At 40.2% G+C, this 25498-nt stretch overlaps 1 protein-coding gene across 3 annotated transcripts in view; it reads left to right on the forward strand.

The window, feature by feature from the left end:
* The window catches only part of NBAS (NBAS subunit of NRZ tethering complex), a 342092-nt gene that overhangs the window by 269639 nt on the left and 46955 nt on the right, over positions 1 to 25498 (forward strand). For all 3 annotated transcript variants that reach the window (XM_036873210.1, XM_036873209.1, XM_036873211.1), the window contains 3 exons: positions 5999 to 6217; positions 9407 to 9609; positions 11747 to 11836. In XM_036873210.1, coding sequence (XP_036729105.1) covers positions 5999 to 6217; positions 9407 to 9609; positions 11747 to 11836 — 512 coding nt within the window. The remainder of the gene's footprint in view (positions 1 to 5998; positions 6218 to 9406; positions 9610 to 11746; positions 11837 to 25498) is intronic.

Below are 25498 nucleotides of genomic sequence, written 5' to 3' on the forward strand. Positions count from 1 at the left end.
CAATGTATGAATTTTGAGGGATACAAACATGGGGGTTCAAGTCCCAATCTGGGTTTTAGCTGGGTTCAAGTCCCGGCCCGTAAGTTAAAGTCCCAATGTGAGTTGTGAGGTTTCAATAGGGCTCTAAGATTATTTTTTAAAAATTACTCCATACTGAGTTATTGTTTCAATTATTGCAGTATATATTAGAACAACATAGATATGTTAACTTTTGATAAATAAGCATTAATTACGAAAAAATTGTATTTAAAATGTACCTCTTAATGAGATGGGTAGGGCTTTAAACGTTGTTTCTAATTAGTTTATGTGCCCATGGCTGACTCTTACTATTGCTAGATTGATATTGCATTCAACATCAGTTTTTTCCATTTTACATTTTTATAGGTATGAATAGTTTGAAACTTTGTTCACAGTGGATGGGCAAGGAGCTTTGTCATAGCAGTGCCACTCGATTCTTTGAATGCCCTCAGGGTTATCAGCCAAAAATCACATAGCAATCTATTGTTAAAAATCATTTGTAATGATTTATCAACTGACAACTCAATTAGATCTTTCATAAATTTTTTTGAAAGCAAAGAATTGAAAACCTTCTGACGTGCAAAAAGAAATGTGTTATCCAGATGTGGGAGTCCTGTCACACACCAGGACTTGAATTGTCCCTTCATTTGGTGTTCTGGAGCTTTTCAGACTCCAGGACAGTGTATCAGAGTCTGATTCAAGAAGGATGCAGGGCATGTCTTTCTTGTGTAAGCAGAGGAAGGCCTGCGGTAAAAGAGAATAGGCCTGACACTCTGACCTCCAGCACGTTCTCAAGGCCAGTCTTAGGAAAGAGTATTTAGAGAAGGTAAAAGTTTAGGAACTGATTCCCTTAAAATTATCTGCACCTGTGTACCCTTCAAAAAGGCTTTGTGACTGGGGCACACACACCCCAGTTTGAAGACCACTGGCCTGAAGGAAAATGTAAGTTTCCCAACGTGGCGCCTGTGGTGACCCTAGCCCTCCTTTGTGTCCTTTCTCTGCAGGACAGTCTCTTGCCTGAACACACACAGACTTTCCACTTACACCAAGGGCTCTTCCTTGTCCCTAGAACTGTGATTTTCCATGGGAGTGAGATTGAAGGAAGAAGAGTGTCTAACTTTTCTTGGCAATGGGATTGAGGGCGTGCTATGAGGGCATCAAATTCCCTGCATCTTTTGATCTTTTTCAGAAGGGATGCTTCCTCTTTTCCCAAATATACTGTTAGCTGATGCCCCGCCTCCACTGTTCCACCCTCATGAGACTCCTCGAGGTGGCGAGCCGCTGTTTTTGGTGGCAGTGTATTCTATCCCTCAGGTGCTTTGGAGTACAATAGAAGGTTGAGAGTCACAGTCATAGAACGTTCCCTTTTTAAAGTCCCCATGCTGCACTCTCTGCTGAAATTCACCTCACCCGCTTCTTCCACAGGAATCCTTGCTCATCCTTCAAGTCCTGGTTTAGGTGCCACCTCCTTTTTAAAGACTTCTTTCCTTGCCTTCCTAAGACAGATGCTTTTTCTTGCATCCACATAGTTTATACTTCTGTCACATTTTATAAATACTTTTGTGTTTGGTTTTTCCATTAGGATGTATGTTCTTCAAAGGTAGAGATTGTGTTTTAATTTCCCTTTGTATCCCCTGTGCCCAGACCAGGCCTAGCACATGGTAAGTGTTGGAGTGTTTGTGCTTGAAGAGGAGGAGGGAGAGATGAAAGAAAAGTAGGGTGAGGTTTTAAATAGAACCCAAAAAGAAAGGTATCTATCTGTCCTTTATTAGTCAGAGAAAATTTTTTCAATCTCTCAAATTAACTGTGATGTTAAAAAAAATGTAAAATAATTTTGCTCTTGATTTTCCCGTTATTTTACATAGTTGCTATTAGCAGTGTGAACAGTAGGTAAACCCTGATTTGTCCAGCTGACTCTGTAAGTAGCATCTGGCTTTTCTTAAGTCACTTGCCATTTCCTAAATATCAGCCCTATCTTCAAAGTCACACTATATTCATTTTTAAAAGAAAGAATAGTATCTGCTTTGCGAGATTTATCTGCCTTAAAGTACCTGCACACCAGGAAAGTTGTCTTGGTGAATTCTGAATCAAGCCATTCCTGACGACGACAGCACTGATCGTGTCACTCTTCTGCATAAGCTCCTTCCTTTCGTGGCTTCCCAGGCATGAGGGTGACAGAGAGCAGTCCTGTCGCCCGGCACACAGGCCCTTTGTGTTGGGCCACCGCTTCTTCCTCCCTCAGGCTCTGACGGGCCTTTACTTGTAGGCTGCGTCCCGGCCATGCTGATTTACCCGCGGCGTCCCCACTTGCCCCTGTAACCTGGGGACCTCTTGAAGTTCTTCTTTTCCTGTCTTCGTGCCTCCTCGCTCCTGTTGACTCTCCTTAGACAGAGCCTCCCTCAGCAAACCTGCCTTCCGTCCCGTCACTCACTTCCAGCCGGGACGCAGCGCCCCTTGGAGGCTCTCTGCGGCAGGTCGCGTTTACCCTCCCGCACTTGGATGAGTAAGGAACCTGCTTCCGTATAATGCCTTTTATCTCTCTGTCTTTCCAACCAGAGTTTAACATCCCTAGGGGCCGGGAGCTGATCTGACTTTGCCTGTGTCGCCAGCGCCCAGCCCGAGGCGGATGTACAGCGCCTTCACTGGGTGGACGTCAGTGAATAAACTCAGAGTCATCGCCGTTTCATGTCCTTGCGCCTCTTCCTGCGTGTCTTCCGATCACTGCCAACTGGCGTTGTCCCGAGAGTGCACATCTGGTCCTGAGGTTCTCATGTCAAGTTCTCTAAAGTGTTGCAATTTTAGTCCCGTAGGGCCATCTTACCGGGACAGGACACTGCGGTCCCTGGTAAATTGGAGCCTTTTGGTGCATTCTGGACCACAGGTTTCTAGGGACATGTTGAGAACATGTTATTTCATTGCACCTTTTTTTTTTTTTAACATCTTTATTGGAGTATAATTGCTTTACCATGTTGTGTTAGTTTCTGCTTTATAACAAAGTGACTCAGCTATAAGTATACATATATCCCCATATCTCCTCCCTCTTCCGTCTCCCTCCCACCATCCCTATCCCACCCCTCTAGGAGGTCACAAAGCCCTGAGCTGATCTCCCTGTGCTATGCGGCTGCTTCCCACTAGCTATCTATTTTACATTCGGTAGTGTATATATGTCCATGCCACTTCTCCCCTGTATGTTAAGCAGAGTTGTTTAGTAATTTAGTAGCTATTTTCTGTTTGTCTACAATGTGCTAGACATTGTATTAGGTGCTAAGGATACAGAGATTTAAAAAGCACAGTTTCTACCCTGAAGGATCACATTGTTTAGTCAGGGAAATGTACAAGTAACCAGCCGATTGTAACACAGTGTAATGCTTTCTTTGATACAGGTAAGCTTTAAAAGGAACACGTAGCAGGAGATGATGTTAGGGACGGCATCTCAAAGGAGTGAACCCTGAGCTGATTCTGGAAGGACAGACAAAGGCAGGCTTGAGAAGGGATGACAGTTTTTTCTCAGATACCTTAAGACTGGTTTTTATATCTTCTTAAAGGATTGTAAGAACTAGCCAGCCAACCAACCAACCAAGAGAATGTGTACCAGAGCCTGTATGTGCCCTGCAAAGCCTACCATTTTTCTGTCTGGCCCTTTCCACCCCTGCTCTGTCTAACGTGCTCACTAGTGGTTACGCATATGTCATAAGCTTTCCTGCTTCTGCAACTCTGCTTTTGCTATTCTGTCCTTTTGAAATGTTGTCATTCATCCGTTCACTCCTTTATATATTCAACAAATTTGTTATGTATGAGCCACCATTCTGAGTTCTGGGAAGACAGCAGTGACAGTCAGACCGTAAGCAAATAGAAACACAGCATGCCAGTTGTGAAGAAAAAGTAACGCAGGGTAAGGAGAAAGACGCCAAGTGAGGATGGAGGATGTGGCAGCTCTTACTCAGTGGTCAGGGAAGCCTCGGATAAGGCGATGTTTGTGCCGAGTCCTGAGGGAAGCACAAGAATGAGCCCTGAGGATACCTGGGAGAAGAACATTTCAGGCAGAGGGACCAACAAGTGGAAAGGCTCTGCGGGCCTGCAGGGAGGTGAGTGTCTTAGGAGTGGGCTGAGAGTGGGAGGCGGGATACAGGCTTAGAGAGGTGGGGTGAGATGAAGGGCAAATCGTATAGGGCCTAGTAGGGCTTTGAAGCCTTGATTTTATTCATGCTCTGTCAGAGCCTGTGACGAGGCAGATGTGACCGAGTGGCATCTGTGTGACGCGCAGTGAAGAGGATCCCTGGCTTGGTAACCACGGTATCTGAATTGCGACTTTTACTCTCCTCACTCTCATAATGAACCCAAACATACCACCCAGCCTCCCTGGGGCTCGGTCTTTCCATCCACATAATGGGGGCGTCGGGAGGTCTGTTGAACTAAACACAAGTCCTAGTATCTGGTATTTCTCAGTCACAGAAAGGAGTTCGCAGTTTATTTAGGGGAAGAGATAGTAATGGAACTAATACTTGCCAGTCAGCGGTAGCTTCTGATTTTGTTTCATGTCATGGGTGCTGGGAGGCAGCCATTAGGTAAGGAGTGGGGGCCACAGAACTTGTTTGGAAGCTGCGTTTGCAAAGCAAATACTTAGTTACAATTCAGTGAAAGCAGTACTTTCCTAAAGATCCTTTTACCAATATGTATATGGGATTAAGAAAACGCCATCTCTTATAAAACATTAATCTTACGTGGAATGACTTGGAGGGAGCTGATGGGAAATGGAGGGTGGGGGAGGTTTGTTGATTGGTGTGGTCACTGGTGCCGTGTTTTGACGCCTGCGCCTACTTTTCAGAATACCCAGAGACGGACCATGACAGATTTTAAGAAGTAATAGGAAAGATAACGTTTTGTCCTAGGACTCTTTTATCTGTTCTTGTTGTTGTTGTTGTTGTTTTTAAATCAACACAGAGTCCTTTTAAGGCTCTAGTACAAGTGTGCTTGAGTAGTTGACAAGAGACTGAATTCCAGGGTCCAGAGCAGCACAAATCAGCAGGGCCTAAAAAGGCCCCAGAATGGCTCAGAGGTATGTGGTGCCTCCATCAAAATGGGTTAAGTTTAAACTTAATTTTGCATTCTTGAGGCCCAGTGAACTTAACATATTAAATCTTAGAAAAATGTAACCCTTGCATACCTATCAGAGTGGCCGTCACATATCAGAATTCAGTAAGCAGTTGGTGAGTAAATGAGCGAATACAACATTATTATAGAAAATTTAGAAAGTTGAGAAGAACAGAATTGCTCATGATCCCAACACTTTAACATAGTGGTCACCAATAGTGTGTGTGTGTGTGTGTGTATTCAGCCACATGCACAGGTATAGTTCAGATTTTAATGTAAGCATGGTATAAATAGTTTTATGATTTCTGATTCCTAAAATTGAACATTTTATGATAACCATTTTCCAAACGGCTATACTGTTTTTATAATTCTAATTTTAATGGCTGCATAATATTCTATCTAGTAATTTATCATAAGCTAGTTACATATCTCATATTATCAGACAATTAGATTGCTTTTGAAGTTTTATTTTTATGTTCTTATTCCAGTTAAAATCTTCATTCCTATACTGTTTTCTTCTTTTGAATTATTTCCTTATAATAAATGATCAGAACTGGTTGTAGAATTGACTCCTCATTTTTTCACTGTAACCAGTAATCTATTTGACTTTTAGTTTCATCGTGACACCACCTGCTTTGGGGTATTAGCATTTAAAAAACTGTATTTGCTCATTTAGTAGTGCAAGTGATACCTCCCTATTTTTGTTTTCTTCATGGAAGAAAAACCAGTATAGCAAAAGTCCTATTCACTAAAGTTGTATGTATTAAAATTTTACTTTTGTTCTCTCTACCACATTAATATCTTTTAAATATGCCATGTGTAATAATGTAGGGTGATTTGTCTCACTTTTGTTCAATTCCTGTTCTTTTTGTTTGTTTGTTTGTTAAAGCTATCTGTGGAAGCACGTAAAGAAATGACTGGAAAGGCTATTAAGACAGTCAAACATTTTATTGAGAAGCCAAGGAAAAGAAATTCAGAAGAAGACATTCAGGAGGCTAGTGATTCTAAGATGACCTATGCAGATGCCTTGAATCATCTGGAGAAGTCACTGGCTCACCTGGAAACCCTCAGCCACAGCTTCATTGTTTCTCTGAAGAATAGTGAGCAGGTAATGAAACGCAGACTTCTTCTGTGTGCTCACTCACTCAGATAATATCAGTGTATTCTTTCATTTATCCTTTAAAGCTACATTCATAGTTTTGATAGGGTTTTCAGTCTTGCAGATTTTTTTTTCAATAATCTTTTTTTTTATTGAGGTATAGTTAATTTACAATGTTGGGTTAGTTTCAGGTGTACAGCAAAGTGATTCAGTTTTATTTAGATATAAATATATATATATACACTCACACACACGTGTGTGTGTGTGTGTGTGTGTGTGTATCCTTTTTTCAGACTCTTTTCCATTATAGGTTATTACAGGACATTGAATATAGTTCCCTGTGCTATACAGTAGGTCCTCGTTATTTATCTGTTTTATATATAGTAGTGTGTATATGTTAATCTTAAACTCCTAATTTACTCCCCCCCTCCAAATCTTGCAGATAATGGTCTTAAATCTTTATCCTTTAACCTCTTCATTATCTCTTGATTGTCAATTCAGTTTTTGCTTCTTTAAAAAGGATTTTAGGCCACTTAACACGATTGATAACTTGGGGAGGAAGGACGTGAGGAGGTGAGAGGGGTGGGAGAAGGGGGGCCGGGATGGGTGCCTGGGGTGAGAAAGTGGTTGCTAAAGCTGAGAAATGATGAAAACTATGGTTCTCAAGCTCTACTTCTAGCTGGTAGATGTTTTGCGGTCCAATTGAATAATGATATATTTTTTCCCCCCTAATCTTCAGAAAAATTCAGAAATAGCCATCCATACCTGCTTCAACAGTTTTTTTAAAAAAATTATATGTACTCATCCTGTTTTTATGTTGCATTTTCCAGTATAACTTCAATATTGATACGACTTTTTTGGCTAATAAAGTTGTTCCTAGTTGGTTTCTTGCTGAGACCCTCATGGTGTCTCAGAAAGCACCCCATGAGAGTCGGGAGCCCCTGCCATGGTGAGGTTTGGGGACCAGGGTGTTGGGACTAATGAGGAAACCCTCTGTAGCCTTTGGAGCTTTTCTTCTGTATTGTCACAGTCAGGGAAATTTTATTATTCTTTTCCATAACTTAAAAGTTGACAAATCAGTAAGTAAATGATTTTCATCTAGGTGAAAACAGTGTTTAGGTATATAAAAAAAAATTCCATTTGCCCTTTAATGCTATGGTGAATGAACCTATAAGTGGCCACTAACCTCCTCTTTTATTTTTCTTAAACCTTACAACTTTATTGAATTGTATTCTTGGCTTGTAAAAAATATTCCTGACCAGAAAGATCAGTCAGTGGAGAGGAGTCCAGATAATGAACAAATGGAAGACTTCAAAATATGTATGAGACACAGAAATGTAAGCCCGTTATGCAAAAGATAATGGGAAGAATTCAGAAGTCTGATAGCACTTTTATTTCATTCTGTACTTTACAGCGCCTGTTAGGCTATCTGATGAATAATATTAAATAATGGTATGAGCAATATAGAAGCCTTTGCAGGGAGCAGATTGGCTTTACCAATCTTGATTTTATCCTGTTGATATTTACATTTCTATAATCAATAATTATAAGAACTAGGGTAAAATTTGGATCTTCAGGTAAAAGTGATTTATACTTACTAGTATAAAACTTTTAAAATACGTATTCATTTTTCTAATCAAGTATTCTATATTCATATCCAGAGAATTGTCATTACTCTCCTTGGAATAAGTATTGTCTTTCAGTGGCTAGAGTAGTGTGTATAGGGCCAAGGGGGTTATTAACAAAATCAGCCATTTGCTTCAGCTAGATTTAAAGGTACCAAATAGCTACTTGCAAATGTCAGACCATGGATGGTCCGTAATAGGAGCCTCTTCTGATTCCTAAATTGAACATTATATGATTTTGTTAAGGCGCCTTTCAGAGCAAACGCTGGAAATAACTTCAACCTCATATATTTGTCCCTTTTAAGTTCAGGCCTTGATTTTAACCTCTTTATATATACTGCGTGAAAGAACATCTTATATACTCAAGAAGGTTAGTGCAATTTCAATTACAGGCCATTGGGGCCTCAATTTCCTCTTGTCTCAGTAGGGATACTAGTAATTGCCCTGCCTAACTCACAGACTTTTTTTTTTTTTTTAATAGAAAGTTTAAAAAACAATGGGGAGAATAGTAAAATGAAATCTCATGTGCCCAACTCCCAGCTTCCACAATTATCAAAATGTGACCAATCTTATTTCATGCCTACCCCTACCTACCCTTACTATGCTCCTGTGGATCATTTTGAAGAAAAATCCAGTCATCTTTTCATTTTATCCACAAATCCTTCCATATCTATTTCTAAAAGATACGTTTAAACTTAACCACTACAGCATTACCAGTAAAAAAGGTAATAGTAATTCTTCAATATCATCAAATGTCCAGTTAGTGTTTAGATTTCCACATGGTTGTTTTGAAAGACAAAGCAGTTATACTGAGAATTACTTGTGAAAGTTGGAAAGTGTTATTAACATCAAGTGGCCGTATTTGGTATGCTGAACAGTGGTAGCTGGTGTCCTATTTTTTAAATTATTTGTTGTCATGTTAGTTTGTACAGTATTATCAAAGAGGGGCAGGCAGTGTGGAGTGGGAGAGTGCAGTGGGGAAAGTAAAACCTTATTCTAATCCTAAGATCCATTAATGGCTGGCTCTGTGACTTTGGACACGTTACTTCACATCTTTGGTCTTCTATTTCCCTTTTGGTAAAGTGGAGCTAATTAAAAAACTCCTTGTGGGATAATGATAAACATTAAATTAGATGACATATGTACAATACCTGGGTTTACATAGTTGATGCTTAATAGATTATAATTGTTATGTGGTTATAGCACAATAATAATAATAGAGAAATTTGCCCTTAATGAGCATTACTTTGTGCCTAACATTGTGCTAAAGGACTGATTTTTATATTATTGAATGTTTATGACATCCTCTATTCATAGGAAGTGATTGTCCTCATCCTCGTTTTATAGATACTGGAAATTTGAGATCACAATGGCTTACTAATTAAAGCGAGGATTGCACTCAAGCCTGGGTGGCCCTGGAGACCAAGCTCTTAACAACCCCTACGTATTCCTCCATGTGGTGTTTGTGGTCATAGTGTACTTGGTTTGAGAGCTTCTAAGTATATTTCGCTCTGTCCATGTAGACATGTAATTCCTAGTTGATATTTACATGTTGAATTCCATATGTTTGCAGGAAACGCTGCAGAAATATAGTTACCTCTATGATCTGTCTCGGTCAGAAAAAGGGAAAGTTCAGGATCAAGCCGTGGCCATGTGTTTAGACGGTCAGCCTCTAAGAATGATTCAACAGCTGCTAGAGGTGGCCGTTGGCCCTCTTGACATCTCACCTAAGGATATAGTACACGGTACAATAACGAAAATCATCTCTGCGTTGAGGTAAGCTATAAAATAGTCTTTGAGGAAAACCTGAGCTGATATTTTGCCAGTAATGTGCTTGTTTCACGGTTGTTAGAAAGGTAAAATATCATCGTGTATGTAGGAGCATTTTATAAAGTATGATGTACTTTATAAAAGTGAGAGATTATGATTAGACTTCTCAGTCTCATGTCTTAAAATATCTTGTGAATGGAGAACCATGGAAATGTTCTTTGGTCCTGTGTGTAACATGACATTGGTCCTGTGTGTAACATGTCAAGAAGCTAGCTAACTTCTGGGTAGACCCTCTCCCCCACCCAGATAATTCTTGAAATAAGGGAAAGGCCAAAATGGCATGTGAAGCAGGTTGCTAAGTGTCAGACTGTCATGTGACTTCAGCGTGGATTTTCAGAGCTTGTCTCTTCTAATTCCCCTTCTTTGTAGCAGTAGGAAACCAGTTCCCAGAAGTTTCTTTTGAAGTACACAAGGCAAGGTTAATCATATACTGAAGAAGTTGGACATGTGTTAAGTATCTTAGGACATTATTTACCTGCAATTAATGGCATAAAACTGACAATTGAGAAATTCTAGCTTTCTGTCGATAGGCTGGTATCTTTGCAGGAATACATCCAAGGGGATTAGGAAAGAGGGAAAGTTGAGCTAAGAAAATAATGAGGCATCAAGTGCTTTCTGTGAATAATGCAATTAGCCTAAAAGATTTAGTTGTGTTTAAATTATTCTTCTTTTAAGCATTCTTTGTAATTCTGTGTTGCTCTTGAGGAACTTTTTGATTAAATGCGTGTCAATTTTCAGCAGCTGAACTGAAATCAAATGAGTCTTCATCAGTTTAATTACCCAGCTTCATCTGGTTTTCACCTTAATGCTCTGAGGTATCTGGTAATTTTATATACAGGGAGAGAAATAAAATAGTGTAACACTTTTTAGAAATCGCAAATGTGAAATGAATAAAGCTTTATTCTATTACGAGCTTATTATGTTTTGGTGGTGGTGGTGATTATAAGAGCCACTTTCCTCTTTCAAACGATGACAGATAATTGTTTGCCATGTTTTGTACCTTTTTGATTCAGTTATCTTTTATTATTTCTTAAATCAAGGCTTAGATGAAGCTCACAAAAACAAAAATTTGAAAAATTACTGCTTTGAATATAATTTAGTTTATTTTTCAAAAATTGTACATTTTCATATAATTAAAATATGATATATTTTTACATTTATAAAATTCTGACGTAAATTATACTCCTTTCTCTTTCCCTGTGCCCAGTTCTACTACTGAAGATTTTGTTCTGATCTAATAAATGTTAGACTTAGTGCACAGAAGACATTCAATAAAAATGAATTAAATCTTTCAGTAGTGGGAGGAAGGGGAACTTCAGTTCACCTGCCTCTTTTTCAAAGGAAAACAAATCGCTATTGACTATGTCCATAACATTTACCTTTTAGAAAGTTAGTGAAATTTAGTAGGCATAAAATGACAAAGGGATGAACATACTGAATCCAGCAGTTGGTTTAAATCATGTAACTTAAACTATTCAAAAACTCATCTAAAACTTCTCTTTCCTCTGTTACATTTTCAGAATTCAGTAGAGTTCCAGACATATGCATTTGTAGAATGGGCATAATAGGGCCTGTCTCATGGGCTGTTGGGATTATTAAATGTCAGGATGTATGTGAAGCACTTAGCAGTGCCTGCTACCTAGTAAGTACCATGTAAATATTAGTATTTTGAAAAAAAGGCCAGCTGGAGAATTTAGATTATTATGTACTTAATGCTTAAAATAGCTCATATTTTTAATGCCCATTGAGTATTTCTTTGAATTTTTGGATGACAGAATGCAAGTAGATTTTCTTACTCTCTCTTTTTCCTTTTATTTCCCTTTTCCTCTACTCTCGGTAGGAAAACAAACCTGTATCAGACTGTGAGCTCCTTAAGGGCAGAGGTTTCATCTCCACATCCTTAGCACACGGTATAGGATTTGGTACCCTTGTGGGCTGCATATACCACGAACAGCTATGAGCTGGCGGTGTATGCTGTGCCGAGATCCAGCTGGATTCATCCGCGTGTAAATGCCCCACTTGTTTCTGAGGCTTGAGCCATCCTGTTCTGATTCCGTTCCTCTCTCTGTCTCTCCCTTCGCAGTGGAGGCAGTGCTGACCTCGGGGGGCCGGCGGACCCTCTCCGCGTCCTGGAAGGAGTTGTTGCAGCCGTCCACGCCAGTGTGAGCGAAGGGTAAGGCTGGAGCAGTCTGTGGGTCTCACTGAATGGCGTTCCTCAGAGTCCTAGCATTACTTTTAATATCCATGTTTATGAAGCTTCCGTGACTAAGCATCTTTTCTAGGCGGTTCTGAAGGAAGAGCTGAGGGCTTTCTGGAGATGTGTTTTCCCAGCTGTACTCTTAGCCCATCAGCTCCAGCAGGACCCTCTCCTGCTCTCCTGGGCCCTGCTGGCCTCAGAGAGTGTGGTCTCTTCCCACCTCCTTCTGAGGGCGGCCAGGGAGAGGAAACTGCTCTGCTTCTTAGGAGAGCAGGGGTTTACGTCTCCAGGAGGTTAAGTGTACTGATTAAGTATGGAAACTCCGAGAGTGTATATGTTATTTTTTAAAAACTTTATGTATGTTAAATCTGTCTTGTCTGAGGACTGAGAGTGGAGAGGCTTTATAAGTCTAGGAATGTGTGTGTCTCCAAACCATTTTAAGAAAGAATCTTTCATTCAGGTACATTGGTAGTAGTAGTAGGAATAACAGCAACAGCAAAATGACAGTTACATATTTCCCAGAGTGGACCAAGATCTTTTGTATGTCTGGTATCCATGGCAACGCTGTAAGGCCTCACTCCCATTTCCTTTGATACAATAATGATGAAGCGTATTTGAGAAACGCCCTCGTAGTCCGTTCAGTAATATTGTCTTTATTTGCATATTGCCTTCCGGTTGCTGTTCAGGTACAGGTACATTTCTACACGATTTCGATCAAAATGTATGAACACTTCTCTCTTCTGTTTTAGTTACTTGCTGTTGGAACTCTTTCCATTGATCTTTGTAGATTTAGTGGTTATGATTTTTGACGCCTGCATATGTGGTTGCCATTGTCAGATGAGGAGAGAAAGTCTGGGAGAGAGGAGTTGACTTGCCCAGAGTCAGAGGCCTAGGAAATAGAGCCAGGAGTGTGGTCTGCCCCTGCGTCATGATTTAGGGCTCAGATGCCTTTATAGAATGTCTCCACGCATCGCTTTGGGCCCGCGGTTTGCGTGAAAGAGCGTAGGATAAGCCATATGGCTGGATCTGGCAACCGTGGCCAGCAGGGCCCTCGACCTACTGTGCCTTTTACTTGGCACGTTTTTTCTAAACTCCTTTGCTTGTGGGTCTTTAAATGGTAAGGAAGCCACAGCTGTGGCTAACGTGGGCTTCTTATTCTAAAAAGAAATGTCACTGTTCTGCACGTTTAGTGTGTGTCATGTTCCGTGCTCGGTCACGAACAGTTAGTTCTGGGTAGGAGGAGCTCAGAGTCTTACAGGGGAGACCAGCTTGCCTGCGCTCCCAGTTACCCTGCAATAGAGTGGTCAGCGCTGTGCAGAAAGCAAGGTGGAGGGAGTGGCTTATTCTGCCCGGTGAGGTTAGGGCAGGATCCACACGGGGCGGCATTGGATCTGGTCTGTGACGTCTGAGTCTGCGAGAAGGAGGAGGTGTAGTCCAGGCTGGAGACACTGCTTCAACAGGGCAGGTGCAGCAGATAGCAGGGTGGGCAGAGACGCTACGTGGGAAACCCTCAGCCACTTTCTAGAGGGTTCATCGAGCGGCTGCCGTTCCGGTCACAGCCCATCAGTCGGTTCTCTGCTCCCCGCTCCCCGCTCCCCTGTGAGCCGTCGCACAGTGGCTGTCAGGTACCCGGACCTGGATCCGGGCCTCACGTGATGAGAGGGATCTTCACGGGCACCGCTTTAAGCCCCTTCCAGTGGGGTCTCTCAGTCTCGTCCCACTGGGAACATCTCAAAAAATTAGAAAGCAGTGTTTTTCTTAGTGAATTTCCAGCCAGATATACAGAAGAATACAACTTGGGTCACTTGAATACAGACTGTTTTTTAAGCTTCGATTTCCGAAGAGGAAGACGTTGGGGAATGGAGAATCAGAACAAGATCTTACTTTTCATCCCAGAGACACAGAATAACAAAGGCTCCTTAACAACAACATAAAACTTAAGTGAACTTTTTTTTTTTTTTTTTTTTTTTTTGCTTAAAAAAGAAAAAGAGGAAGACAGACAAAGTCATAACTTTTATTCCTGGCAAGTGTTCTGTGAATGTGGCCACTTAAACCTGACACCCTTGGCTTCAGTTCTCCTCCCTGAGAGCGTGTCCACCAGAGTCACAGGGGAGAGTCGCTCTGTCTTTTCTAGGTAGTTCCCGGGGAGCGGGGTCTTCAGAGTGACATGGGGATTTAAACTCTTTTAAAGTAATGCTCCAGGATTGGCAGATACAAACTATTATATGTAAAATAGGTAAACAACAAGGTCCTACTGTATAGCACAGGGAACTATATTCAATATCCTGTGATAAATCATAATGGAAAAGAATCTGAAAAAGAACATATGAATGTATGTATAACTGAATCACCTTGCTGTACACCTGAAACTAACACAACATTCTAAATCAACTATACTTCAATTAAAAAAATCAAATAAATAAAGATAGAGGAACGCTCTTGGGTCACTCGCTCATCACTTGGTCTGACATGACTGACTAACCCTCTAGGAGGCCACGCCAGGCTTGTGTGCCCCTAACCCTCCCTCAGTCCCAGCCCTGTAATGTGAACGGCCATCGCCCACTATGGCGTCTGTTTAAACGGCAAATCATCTCTCTTCATACACATTGTCAGCTGTCACAAACACACACGTGCGCGCGCACACACGCACACGTATATCCATATGCTCTTAGGTGAGGCATACACCATCCCAAAATATTCCTGGCAGAGGGATTGAAAAGTCAGAATTATGGTGTGTGTATTAATGGGTACCACCAAGAGTTCAGTTTTGTGTTTAATTTTTAGACAGTTTATGCCTTCATCAGCATGTCCTGCTTTGACTTTTTATGTTGGTACAGGTATCATCTACCTTTTAACTGCAGCTCCCGCCTCTCCCGTGAAGCCCCCTTTCCCTCTTCTTCTACCTGTGCTAAGGGTGAACGACGTGAAACCACAGTGCCCGGGCAGGTACCTGTGCAGGCAGACTTCCTTCTAAGTTTAGCCACATTCTTGCTTCTAGATATCAGGGTTAAGTCTTCTAGGGATTTGAAATAGTGTCAAAAACCTTTTTTTTTTATATCTTTATGGAGTATAATTGCTTTACAATGTTGTGTTACTTTCTGCTGTATAACAAAGTGAATCAGTTATACATATACATATGTTCCCATATCTCTTCCCTCTTACGTCTCCCTCCCTCCCACCCTCCCTATCCCACCCCTCTAGGTGGTCACAGAGCACCGAGCTGATCTCCCTGTGCTATGCGGCTGCTTCCCACTAGCTATCTATTCTACATTTGGTAGTGTGTATATGTCAGTGCTACTCTCTCACTTCGTCCCAGCTTACCCTTCCCCCTCCCCGTGTCCTCAAGTCCATTATCTACATCTGCATCTTTATTCCTGTCCTGCCCCTAGGTTCATGAGAACCTTTTTTTTTTTTTAGATTCCACATATATGCGTTAGCATACAGTATTTTTCTTTTTCTGTTTTCTACTTCACTCTGTATGACAGACTCGAGGTCCATCCACCTCACTACAAATAACTCAATTTCATTTCTTTTTATGGCTGAGTAATATGCCATTGTATATATGTGCCACATCTTCTTTATCCATTCATCTGTCGATGGACACTTAGGTTGCTTCCATGTCCTGGTTATTGTAAATACTGCTGCAATGAACATGGTGGTACATGACTCTTCTTGAATTATGGTTTTCTCAGGGTATATGCCCAGTAGTGGGATTGCTGGCTCATATGGTAGTTCTATTTTCAGTTTTTCAAGGAACCTCCATACTGTTCTCCATAGTGGCTATATCAATTTACATTCCCACCAACAGTGCAAGAGGGTTCCCTTTTCTCCACACCTTCTGCAGCATTTATCGTTTGTAGATTTTTTGATGATGGCCATTCTGACTGGTGTGAGGTGATACCTCATTGTAGTTTTGATTTGCATTTCTCTAATGATTAGTGATGTTGAGCATCCTTTCATGTGTTTGTTGGCAATCTATATATCTTCTTTGGAGAAATGTCTATTTAGGTCTTCTGCCCATTTCTGAATTGGGTTGTTTGTTTTTTTGTTATTGAGCTGCATGAGCTGCTTGTATATTTTGGAGATTAATCCTTTGTCAGTTGTTTCATGTGCAAATATTTTCTCCCAATCTGCGGGTTGTCTTTTCATCTTGTTTATGGTTTCCTTTGCTGTGCAAAAGCTTTTAAGTTTCATTGGGTCCCATTTGTTTTTGTTTTTATTTCCATTTCTCTAGGAGGTGGGTCAAAAAGGATCTTGCTGTGATCTATGTCATAGAGTGTTCTGCCTATGTTTTCCTCTAAGAGTTTGATAGTGTCTGGCCTTACATTTAGGTCTTTAATCCATTTTGAGTTTATTTTGGGTGTGGTGTTAGGGAGTGTTCTAATTTCATTCTTTTACATGTAGCTGTCCAGTTTTCCCAGCACCACTTATTGAAGAGGCTGTCTTTTCTCCATTGTATATTCTTGCCTCCTTTATCAAAGATAAGGTGACCATAGGTGCGTGGGTTTATCTCTGGGCTTTCTATCCTGTTCCATTGATCTATATTTCTGTTTTTGTGCCAGTACCATACTGTCTTGATTACTGTAGCTTTGTAGTATAGTCTGAAGTCCGGGAGACCAATTCATCCAGCTCTGTTTTTCTTTCTCAAGATTGCTTTGGCTATTTGGGGACTTTTGTGTTTCCATACAAACTGTGAAATTTTTTTGTTCTAGTTCTGTGAAAAATGCCATTGGTAGTTTGATAGGGATTGCATTGAATCTGTATATTGCTTTGGGTAGTAGAGTCATTTTCACAATGTTGATTCTTCCAATCCAAGAACATGGTATATCTCTCCATCTATTTATATCATCTTTAATTTCTTTCATCAGTGTCTTATAGTTTTCTGCATACAGGTCTTTTGTCTCCTTAGGTAGGTTTATTACTAGATACTTTATTCTTTTTGTTGCAATGGTAAATGGGAGTGTTTCCTTAATTTCTCTCTCGGATTTTTCATCATTAGGGTATAAGAATGCAAGAGATTTCTGTGCATTAATTTTGTATCCTGCTACTCTACCAAATTCATTGATTAGCTCTAGGAGTTTTCTGGTAGCATCTTTAGGATTCTCTATGTATAGTATCATGTCATCTGCAAACAGTGACAGTTTGACTTCTTCTTTTTTGATTTGGATTCCTTTTATTTCTTTTTCTTCTCTGATTGCTGTGGCTAAACTACCAAAACTATGTTGAATAATAGTGGTGAGAGTGGGCAACCTTGTCTTGTTCCTGATCTTTGAGGAAATGGTTTCAGTTTTTCACCATTGAGAATGATGTTGGCTGTGGGTTTGTCATATATGGCCTTTATTATGTTGAGGTAAGTTCCCTCTATGCCTACTTTCTAGAGAGTTTTTATCATAAATGGGTGTTGAATTTTGTTGAAAGCTTTTTCTGCATCTATTAAGATGATCATATGGTTTTTCTCCTTCAATTTGTTAATATGGTGTATCACATTGATTTGCGTATATTGAAGAATCCTTGCATTCCTGGGATAAACCCCACTTGATCATGGTGTATGATCCTTTTAATGTGCTGTGTTGGATTCTGTTTGCTAATATTTTGTTGAGGATTTTTGCATCTATGTGCATCAGTGATACTGGCCTGTAGTTTTCTTATTTTGTGACATCTTTGTCTGGTTTTGGTATCAGGGTGATGGTGGCCTCGTAGAATGAGTTTGGGAGTGTTCCTCCCTCTGCTATATTTTGGAAGAGTTTGAGAAGGATAGGTGTTACCTCTTCTCTAAATGTTTGATGGAATTCTCCTGTGAAGCCGTCTGGTCCTGGGCTTTTGTTTGTTGGACGATTTTTAATCACAGTCTCAATTTCAGTGCTTGTGATTGGGCTGTTTATATTTTCTCTTTCTTCCTGGTTCAGTGTCGGAAAGTTGTGCTTTTCTAAGAATTTGTCCATTTCTTCCAGGTTGTCCATTTTATTGGCATATAGTTGCTTGTAGTAATCTCTCATCATCCTTTGTATTTCTGCAGTGTCAGTTGTTACTTCTCCTTTTTTATTTCTAATTCTACTGATTTTCTTCTTCTCCCTCTTTTTCTTGATGAGTCTGGCTAATGGGTTATCAATTTTGTTTATATTCTCAAAGAACCAACTTTTAGTTTTATTGATCTTTGCTATTGTTTCCTTCATTTGTTTTTAATTTATTTTGATCTGATCTTTATGATTTTTTTCCTTCTGCTAACTTTAGGGTTTTTTTGTTCTTCTTTCTTTTTTTTTTTTAATAATAATTCTTTATTTATTTTATTTTTTAAATTTTTGGCTGTGTTGGATCTTCGTTTCTGTGTGAGGGCTTTCTCTAGTTGTGGCAAGCGGGGGCCACTCTTCATCGTGGTGCGTGGGCCTCTCACTATCGCGGCCTCTCTTGTTGCGGAGCACAGGCTTCAGACACGCAGGCTCAGTAGTTGTGGCTCACGGGCCTAGTTGCTCCGCAGCATGTGGGATCTTCCCAGACCAGGGCTCGAACCCGTGTTCCCTGCATTGGCAGGCAGACTCTCAACCACTGCGCCACCAGGGAAGCCCTGTTCTTCTTTCTCTAATTGCTTTAGTTGTAAGGTTAGATTGTTTATTTGAGACGTTTCTTGTCTCTTGAGGTAGGATTGTATTGCTTCCCTCTTAGAACTGCTATAAACTTCCCTCTTAGAACTGCTTCCCTCTTAGAACAGCAATTTCCTCTTAGAATTGCTGCATCCCATAGGTTTTGGGTCGTCGTGTTTTCATTGTCATTTGTTTCTAAGTATGTTTTGATTTCCTCTTTGATTTGTTCAGTGATCTCTTGGTTATTTAGTAGCGTATTGTTTAGCCTCCATGTGTTTGTATTTTTTACAGCTTTTTTCCTGTAATTGATATCTAGTCTCATAACGTTGTGGTTGGAGAAGATACTTGATACGATTTCAATTTTCTTAAATTTACCAAGGCTTGATTTGTGACCCAAGATATGATCTACCCTGGAGAATGTTCCATGAGCACTTGAGAAGAAAGTGTATTCTCTTGTTTTGGGATGGAATGTCCTATAAATATCAATTAAGTCCATCTTATTTAATGTATCATTTAAAGCTTGTGTTTCCTTATTTATTTTCATTTTGGTTGATCTGTCCATTGGTGAAATTGGGGTGTTAAAGTCCCCTACTATTATTGTGCTACTGTTGATTTCCCCTTTTATGGCTGTTAGCATTTGCCTTATGTATTGAGGTGCTCCTATGTTGGGTGCATAAATATTTACAATTGTTATATCTTCTTCTTGGATTGATTCCTTGATCATGATGTAGTGTCCTTCTTTGTCTCTTGTAATAGTCTTCATTTTAAAGTCTATTTTGTCTGTTATGAGAATTGGTACTCCAGCTTTCTTTTGATTTCCATTTGTATGGAATATCTTTTTCCATCCCCTCACTTTCAGTCTGTATGTGTCCCTAGGTCTGAAGTGGGTCTCTTGTAGACAGCATATATATGGCTATTGTTTTTGTGTCCATTCAGCCAGTCTTTGTCTTTTGGTTGGAGCATTTAATCCATTTACATTTAAGGTAGTTATTGATATGTATGTTCCTGTTTTCTTAATTGTTTTGGGTTTTTTTTTAACATCTTTATTGGAGTATAATTGCTTTACAATGGTGTGTTAGTTTCTGCTTTATAACAAAGTGAGTCAGCTATACATATACATATATCCCCATACCTCCTCCCTCTTGTTTTCGTAGGTCTTTCCCTTCTCTTGTGTTTTCTGCCTAGAGAAGTCCCTTTAGCATTTGTTGTAGACCTGGTTTGGTGGTGCTGTAGTCTCTTAGCTTTTGCTTGTCTGTAAAGCTTTTGATTTCTCTGTCAAATCTGAATGAGATCCTTGCCGGGTAGAGTAATCTTGGTTGTAGGTTCTTCGCTTTCATCACTTTAAATATGTCCTGTCACTCCCTTCTGGCTTGCAGAGTTTCTGCTGAAAGACCAGCGGTTAACCGTATGGGGATTCCCTTGTATATTATTTGTTGCTTTTCCCTTGCTGCTTTTAATATCTTTTCTTTGTATTTAATTTTTGATAGTTTGATTAATATGTGTCTTGGTTTGTTTCTCCTTGGATTTATCCTGTGTGGGACTTCTCTGTGCTTCCTGGACTTGATTGACTCTTTCTTTTCCCATGTTAGGGAAGTTTTCAATTATAATCTCTTCAAATATTTTCTCAGAACCTTTCTTTTTCTCTTCCTCTTCTGGGACCCCTATAATTTGAATGTTGGTACGTTTAATGTTGTCCCAGAGGTCTCTGAGACTGTCCTCAATTTTTTTCATTCTTTTTTCTTTATTCTGCTCTGTGGTAGTTATTTCCACTATTTATCTTCCAGGTCACTTATTTCGTTCTTCTTCAGTTATTCTGCTATTGATTCCTTCTAGAGATTTTAATTTCATTTATTATGTTGTTCATCATTGTTTGTTTGCTCTTTAGTTCTTCTAGTCCTTGTTAAACGTTTCTTTTATTTTTCTACATTCTATTTCCAAGATTTTTGGGTTCATCCTTTACTATCATTACTCTGAATTCTTCAGGTAGGCTGCCTTTTTCCTCTTCATTTGTTTGGTCTGGTGGTTTTTTACCTTGCTCCTTCATCTGCTGCATATTTCTCTGTCTTCTCATTTTGTTAACTTACTGTGTTTGGGGTCTCCTTTCTGCAGGGCTGCAGGTTTCATAGTTTCCATTGTTTTTGGTGTCTGCCCCTGGTGGGTGAGGTTGGTTCAGTGGCTTTTGTAGGCTTCCTGGTGGAGGGGACTGGTGCCTGTGTTCTGGTGGGTGGGGCTGCATCTTGTCTTTCTGGTGGGCAGGGCTGCATCTGGTGGTGTGTTTTGGGGTGAACTTCGTATGATTTTAGGCAGCCTCTCTGCTAATGGGTGGGGTTGTGTTCCTGTCTTGCTGGTTGTTTTGCATGGGGCGTCCAGCACTGGAGTTTGCTGGCCGTTGGGTGGAGCTGGGTCGTAGCGTTGAGACGGAGGTCTCTGGGAGAACTCTCACCGATTGATAATACGTGGGGCCGGGTTGTCTCTGGTGGTCCAATGTCCTGAATTTGGCTCTCCCACCTCAGAGGCTCAGGCCTGACACCCGGCCGGAGCACCAAGACCCTGTCAGCCACCTGGCAAAATTTCCCCTACGGATCACAGACTTCATATATACCACATGTCTTCTAATACAGCTGCTGGACTGGTCTTTTTCCACGCCTAGATCAGCATCCTGCTTCTTCAGAAAACTGTGCTGCACCCAGACTCCAGTGCTCATTCACATGGTTCTCTCCCCGCCCTCCTCCGGCACTGCCAAAGCTGCTCTTTCCTGGCGGGCCCGGGAGCCGGTAGGCCTTCTGAGAGTGCCCTCAGGGCGGCGCCTCTACTCTGACATGTTGACTTCCAAATGGAAAAATCCTTTCTTTGTGTGAATAAAGGTGGCCTTCGAGGTCCAGGTTTCAGGGAACTGGCCCGCGGTCCCCAGGACGGTCGCGGGCTTTGGCCGGTGGGCCCCTCCAGAGCCAGCAGCCTCAGTGAGGGCCGCCCTCCCCTGCGGCTCCAGGGCAGCTCCATGGCAGTGAGGGGAGAGACCCCGAGCCAGGAATTCCAGCTGTGCTGAAACGCGGGCTCCATTCCTGTCAAAAAAAAAACCTTTTGTTTAAGAAAAAAAAATGTATCTTATTGAAGTATAATTAATTTACAATGTTGTGTTTCTGGTGTACAGCAAAGTGATTCAGTTATACATACATATATATATATATATATATACACACACACATACACATATATATATATTCTTTTTCATATTCTTTTCCATTATGGTTTATTACAGGATGTTAAATATAGTTCCCTGTGCTATACAGTAGGACCTTGTGGTTTATCCATTCTCTATATAATTGTTTGCGTCTGCTAATCCCAAACTCCCAATCCATCCCTCCCCCACCCCACTCCCACGTGGGAACCACTAGTCTGTCCTCTATGTCTGTGAGTCTGTTTCTGACGAAAACCTTTTATAACATCTACAATTAAAGATGAGATTACGATAATTAATTATTCAGAGGCTTGTGCCTATTATATTTATTTTATGAGCGTGTATGTTTTCTCCCATTACAGATGTACCTCAGGGATATTGAGAATTTGGTTCCAGACCACCACAATAAGTGAATATCACAATAAAGCAAGTCACACAAATTTTTTTGGTTTTTCAGTATATATAAAAGTTATGTTTATACTGTACTTGTTGTCTATTAATTGTACAAAAGCATTATGTCTAAAAAAATTGTGCATACCTTAATTAAAAAAACACTTTATTGCTAAAAAATGCCAAAACATTTACAATAGGAACATCAAAGATCACTGATCACAGATCACCATAACAAATATAATAATAATGATAAGTTTCAAATATTGTGAGAATTACCAAAATGTGATACAGAGACATGAATTGAGCAAATGCTTTTGAAAAAATGGCATCAGTAGACTTGCTCAATGCAGGGTGGCCACCAATTTGTTAAAAAAAAAGACAGTGTCTAAGTGAAATAAAGTGAAGTGTAACAAGATGAAGTGTGCCTGTATTTATGTATATCTGTAACATCATATTTTGAGAGTATATTTTAAATTTCTAGTTTGTGTTAAGGATTAGTTTATTAGTTTGCCTAGGAAAAGGTTTCAGAAATTCAACAGCTAAAATTATAGTGTTCTAAAATAATAACCCGTTAAACCAGGAACTAAGAAATACCTTGAAGCGTTTTAAAAAAAACAAAATCTAATGAACATCCATTACTTATTCTTATTTAACAACTCACTCAGTCCTCAGAACCACCCTATCATATTACTATTATTGTCATCTCATTTTACAGATGAGGAAATGAAGGTCAGACAGGTTCTGTAGGTTGTCTGGGGTCACCCAGATAAAGACGTGTTGTGAATTTCTCTTACCGTATCTCATCTTTTTCTGACATTAAAGAGCCTGCAATGGACTGTTAAGGCAGTGCTTCTCACACGTCATTCTGTTTAGGAATTGCTCAGGGATCTTGTAAAATTTCAAATTTTACTTGGGTAGATGTAGGTAGCGCCTGAGATTCTGCGTTTCCAACCAGCTCCCAAGTGCCCCTTAGTCCATGGACTGAACTTTGCAAGGTCTTAAGGCATTACTTTCCTCCATTTTCTCGCCTCTTCCACCTCCTTCTCTCTGCCTTGGCCTTATTTCCTTTTCTACTCCCTGCCTTCATATACCTTTAAAAAATTTCCTAACAGATATGACCCACAAGTGTGAACCAGTATATTAGTGATTCTCAAAAGGATGTACAGAAATAAATCCACTCAGATAACAGATAATTAATGAGGAATTCCTCTGTGCACCATTCAAAGAGGGAGAAAGATTTCCTTCAAAACTATTGAGTATTTTAGGACTCTTTGTTTGTTTAAATTGCTGCTTAATCACAGTAGCAGCTTCAGCTGTCTTAAAGCTTCGTGTATATTGAACAGTGTCAGATCATTCAGGCTTCACTGAGCTCTTTGGAGTTACCTAGGGACTTCACATTATTTTTAAAGCACACAAAAGACCCCGCTCACCCCCCAAAAAAAGGAAAAGAAAAAGAAAGCCCACTAGAGCAAATTGAATCCAGTTTCTTCTTCCTCTTCCCGCTCCGTGAGGCAGAGTGAATCATCAGATAATCTCCAGGTACCCCCAGTGCCTGAGCCCTCTGTTCTGTTCATGTCATGAACCCTGCTGGAAGCCATGGTCGCTGACCCGGAGGGTGGATCCACTCTACCACTGCAGTGTTCCTCGGGGCCACCTAAGGCCATACTTATGACTTCACAGCTGCCATTTCTGCCACATTACAGTGAGATGTGTCCATGTTTCTATTGATGAATGAACCTCAAGAAGATCTTCTGATTGGCATACATTTGAGAGCAGCCACAAAGACGTTGTTAGTATTTATTTACCAAAAGTTAAGATTTGAGATTGGAATTCTGCACACACCAAAATTATTGCCTTTGTAGGAATTTGTCTTTTAATATAACTTGATTATGATAATTATTTGAAAAAAAATCACGCTTTTTATACTACTGCAATGCCATTAACACGTTATGCATTCATTTGTTTTCAGTTCCCTTTTACTCTTTGTCAGGTGCCCCAGTTGTTTCACGGGAGCTGATGAATAGAAGACATTGTCCTGGGAAATGTCTGCTACACCCAGTTCCATGTGTAGTGAGGAAAGTGTGCGCAGTGTGTGGATTGGTTCCTTAACTGAGTTCAGGGACCTACCCAGAATATGAGCACTTATGTCTCTCACTGTTCGCTCGCTCACATTTACTTGCTTTCCACCCCGGGCCCACCCAGCTGCCTGTCCTTCTCTCTCTGTCTAGCCTAGCATGTTACAGATCAGTTTGCAAACTCATTTCCTACTGAGGCCAGGCAGGTAATGGAAATGAGCAAGGTGGACGGGCCTTAAGGGAAGGTAGGAAGTGTGGAGGCTGAGGGGTACTTGAGAGCTCAGGAGGCCTTATCTAAGGGAAGCAGCTGCCAGTGAGTCCTTATCTTCCAGCATTTAAAGGGGAGCTACGTTGTTAAGAGAGTGGATCCTAAGAGATCTCATCACAAGAAAAAAACCATTTTTTTCTTTTTCCTTTTTGTATCTATATGAGATCATGGCTTTTCACTAAACTTACTATGGTAATCTTCACAATATATGTAAGTCAAATCATTATGCTGTACACCTTAAACTTACACAGTGCCGTATGTCAATTATATCTCAATGAAGCGGGAGAAAAAAAGAAGAGCTGGTAAATCTTCATTGTGTAAAATTTTTAAATTTTGAAACATTGGTATATACTGTGTGAGCCAGTACAAAACGCTGGCTGCTGGTTTATAACTTCAATCTAGAAGATTGGACAAAGTGACCTTCTGTTCCCTTCAGGCATTCCAATTCTATGACATTTATATTTACAAGAAATCACAAAGGTCTATGTTTGTCTTGTTTGAATGCAGTCTTTCCTTCTCCCATTCTCAAATAAGAACAATAATTTTATTTTGTGTAGTGCATCATGATATATAAAGTGCTTTTCGTATTTACTGTCTCTTTTAATAGACCATAATCATTTAAGTTCAAGGTTGGGTTATCTTCATACGTTTATGCCATGCAGAATCTGCAGGCTCTTATACAAAGGATCAGCTTGTTAATATTCTCAGAATCTGTCTTTTTTCTTTGATTCAATAATTGCCTTTGTTTAGTTGGCATTTCTTTTCCGTTCCTTCGTAGTTTTGTGAATATCCTCTTATACTACCTTACTTACCTAGTAGAATATCATATTCTCAAATTAATCATTCAGTGAACCTAGTTTTATTGTCATTGTTGCTGCTGTTGTTCTTTTCTGTTAGTAGAACTTCTCGTATATTTCAGAAGACTCCTTATCTTTTGGGCCAAAACTGATTGTGTGAATGTGTGTGTGTTTCCTTTAGTAGTTAATTTTTTTTAAAAAAATAGTGTACTGAATTACCCTGTGTAGTATAATAACCTCCCCCCACCACAGAAATCCTCATTATAGGGAAAGAGGTAGAAGCAAATGTCTGTGTATTTGCAATGAAACTGAAATACTTTTCTCTATTACCTATTTTATATCTTTTTAA

The sequence above is a fragment of the Balaenoptera musculus genome, chromosome 13 (assembly GCF_009873245.2).
Source record: "Balaenoptera musculus isolate JJ_BM4_2016_0621 chromosome 13, mBalMus1.pri.v3, whole genome shotgun sequence".
NCBI classification, from domain to species: Eukaryota; Metazoa; Chordata; class Mammalia; order Artiodactyla; family Balaenopteridae; genus Balaenoptera; species Balaenoptera musculus.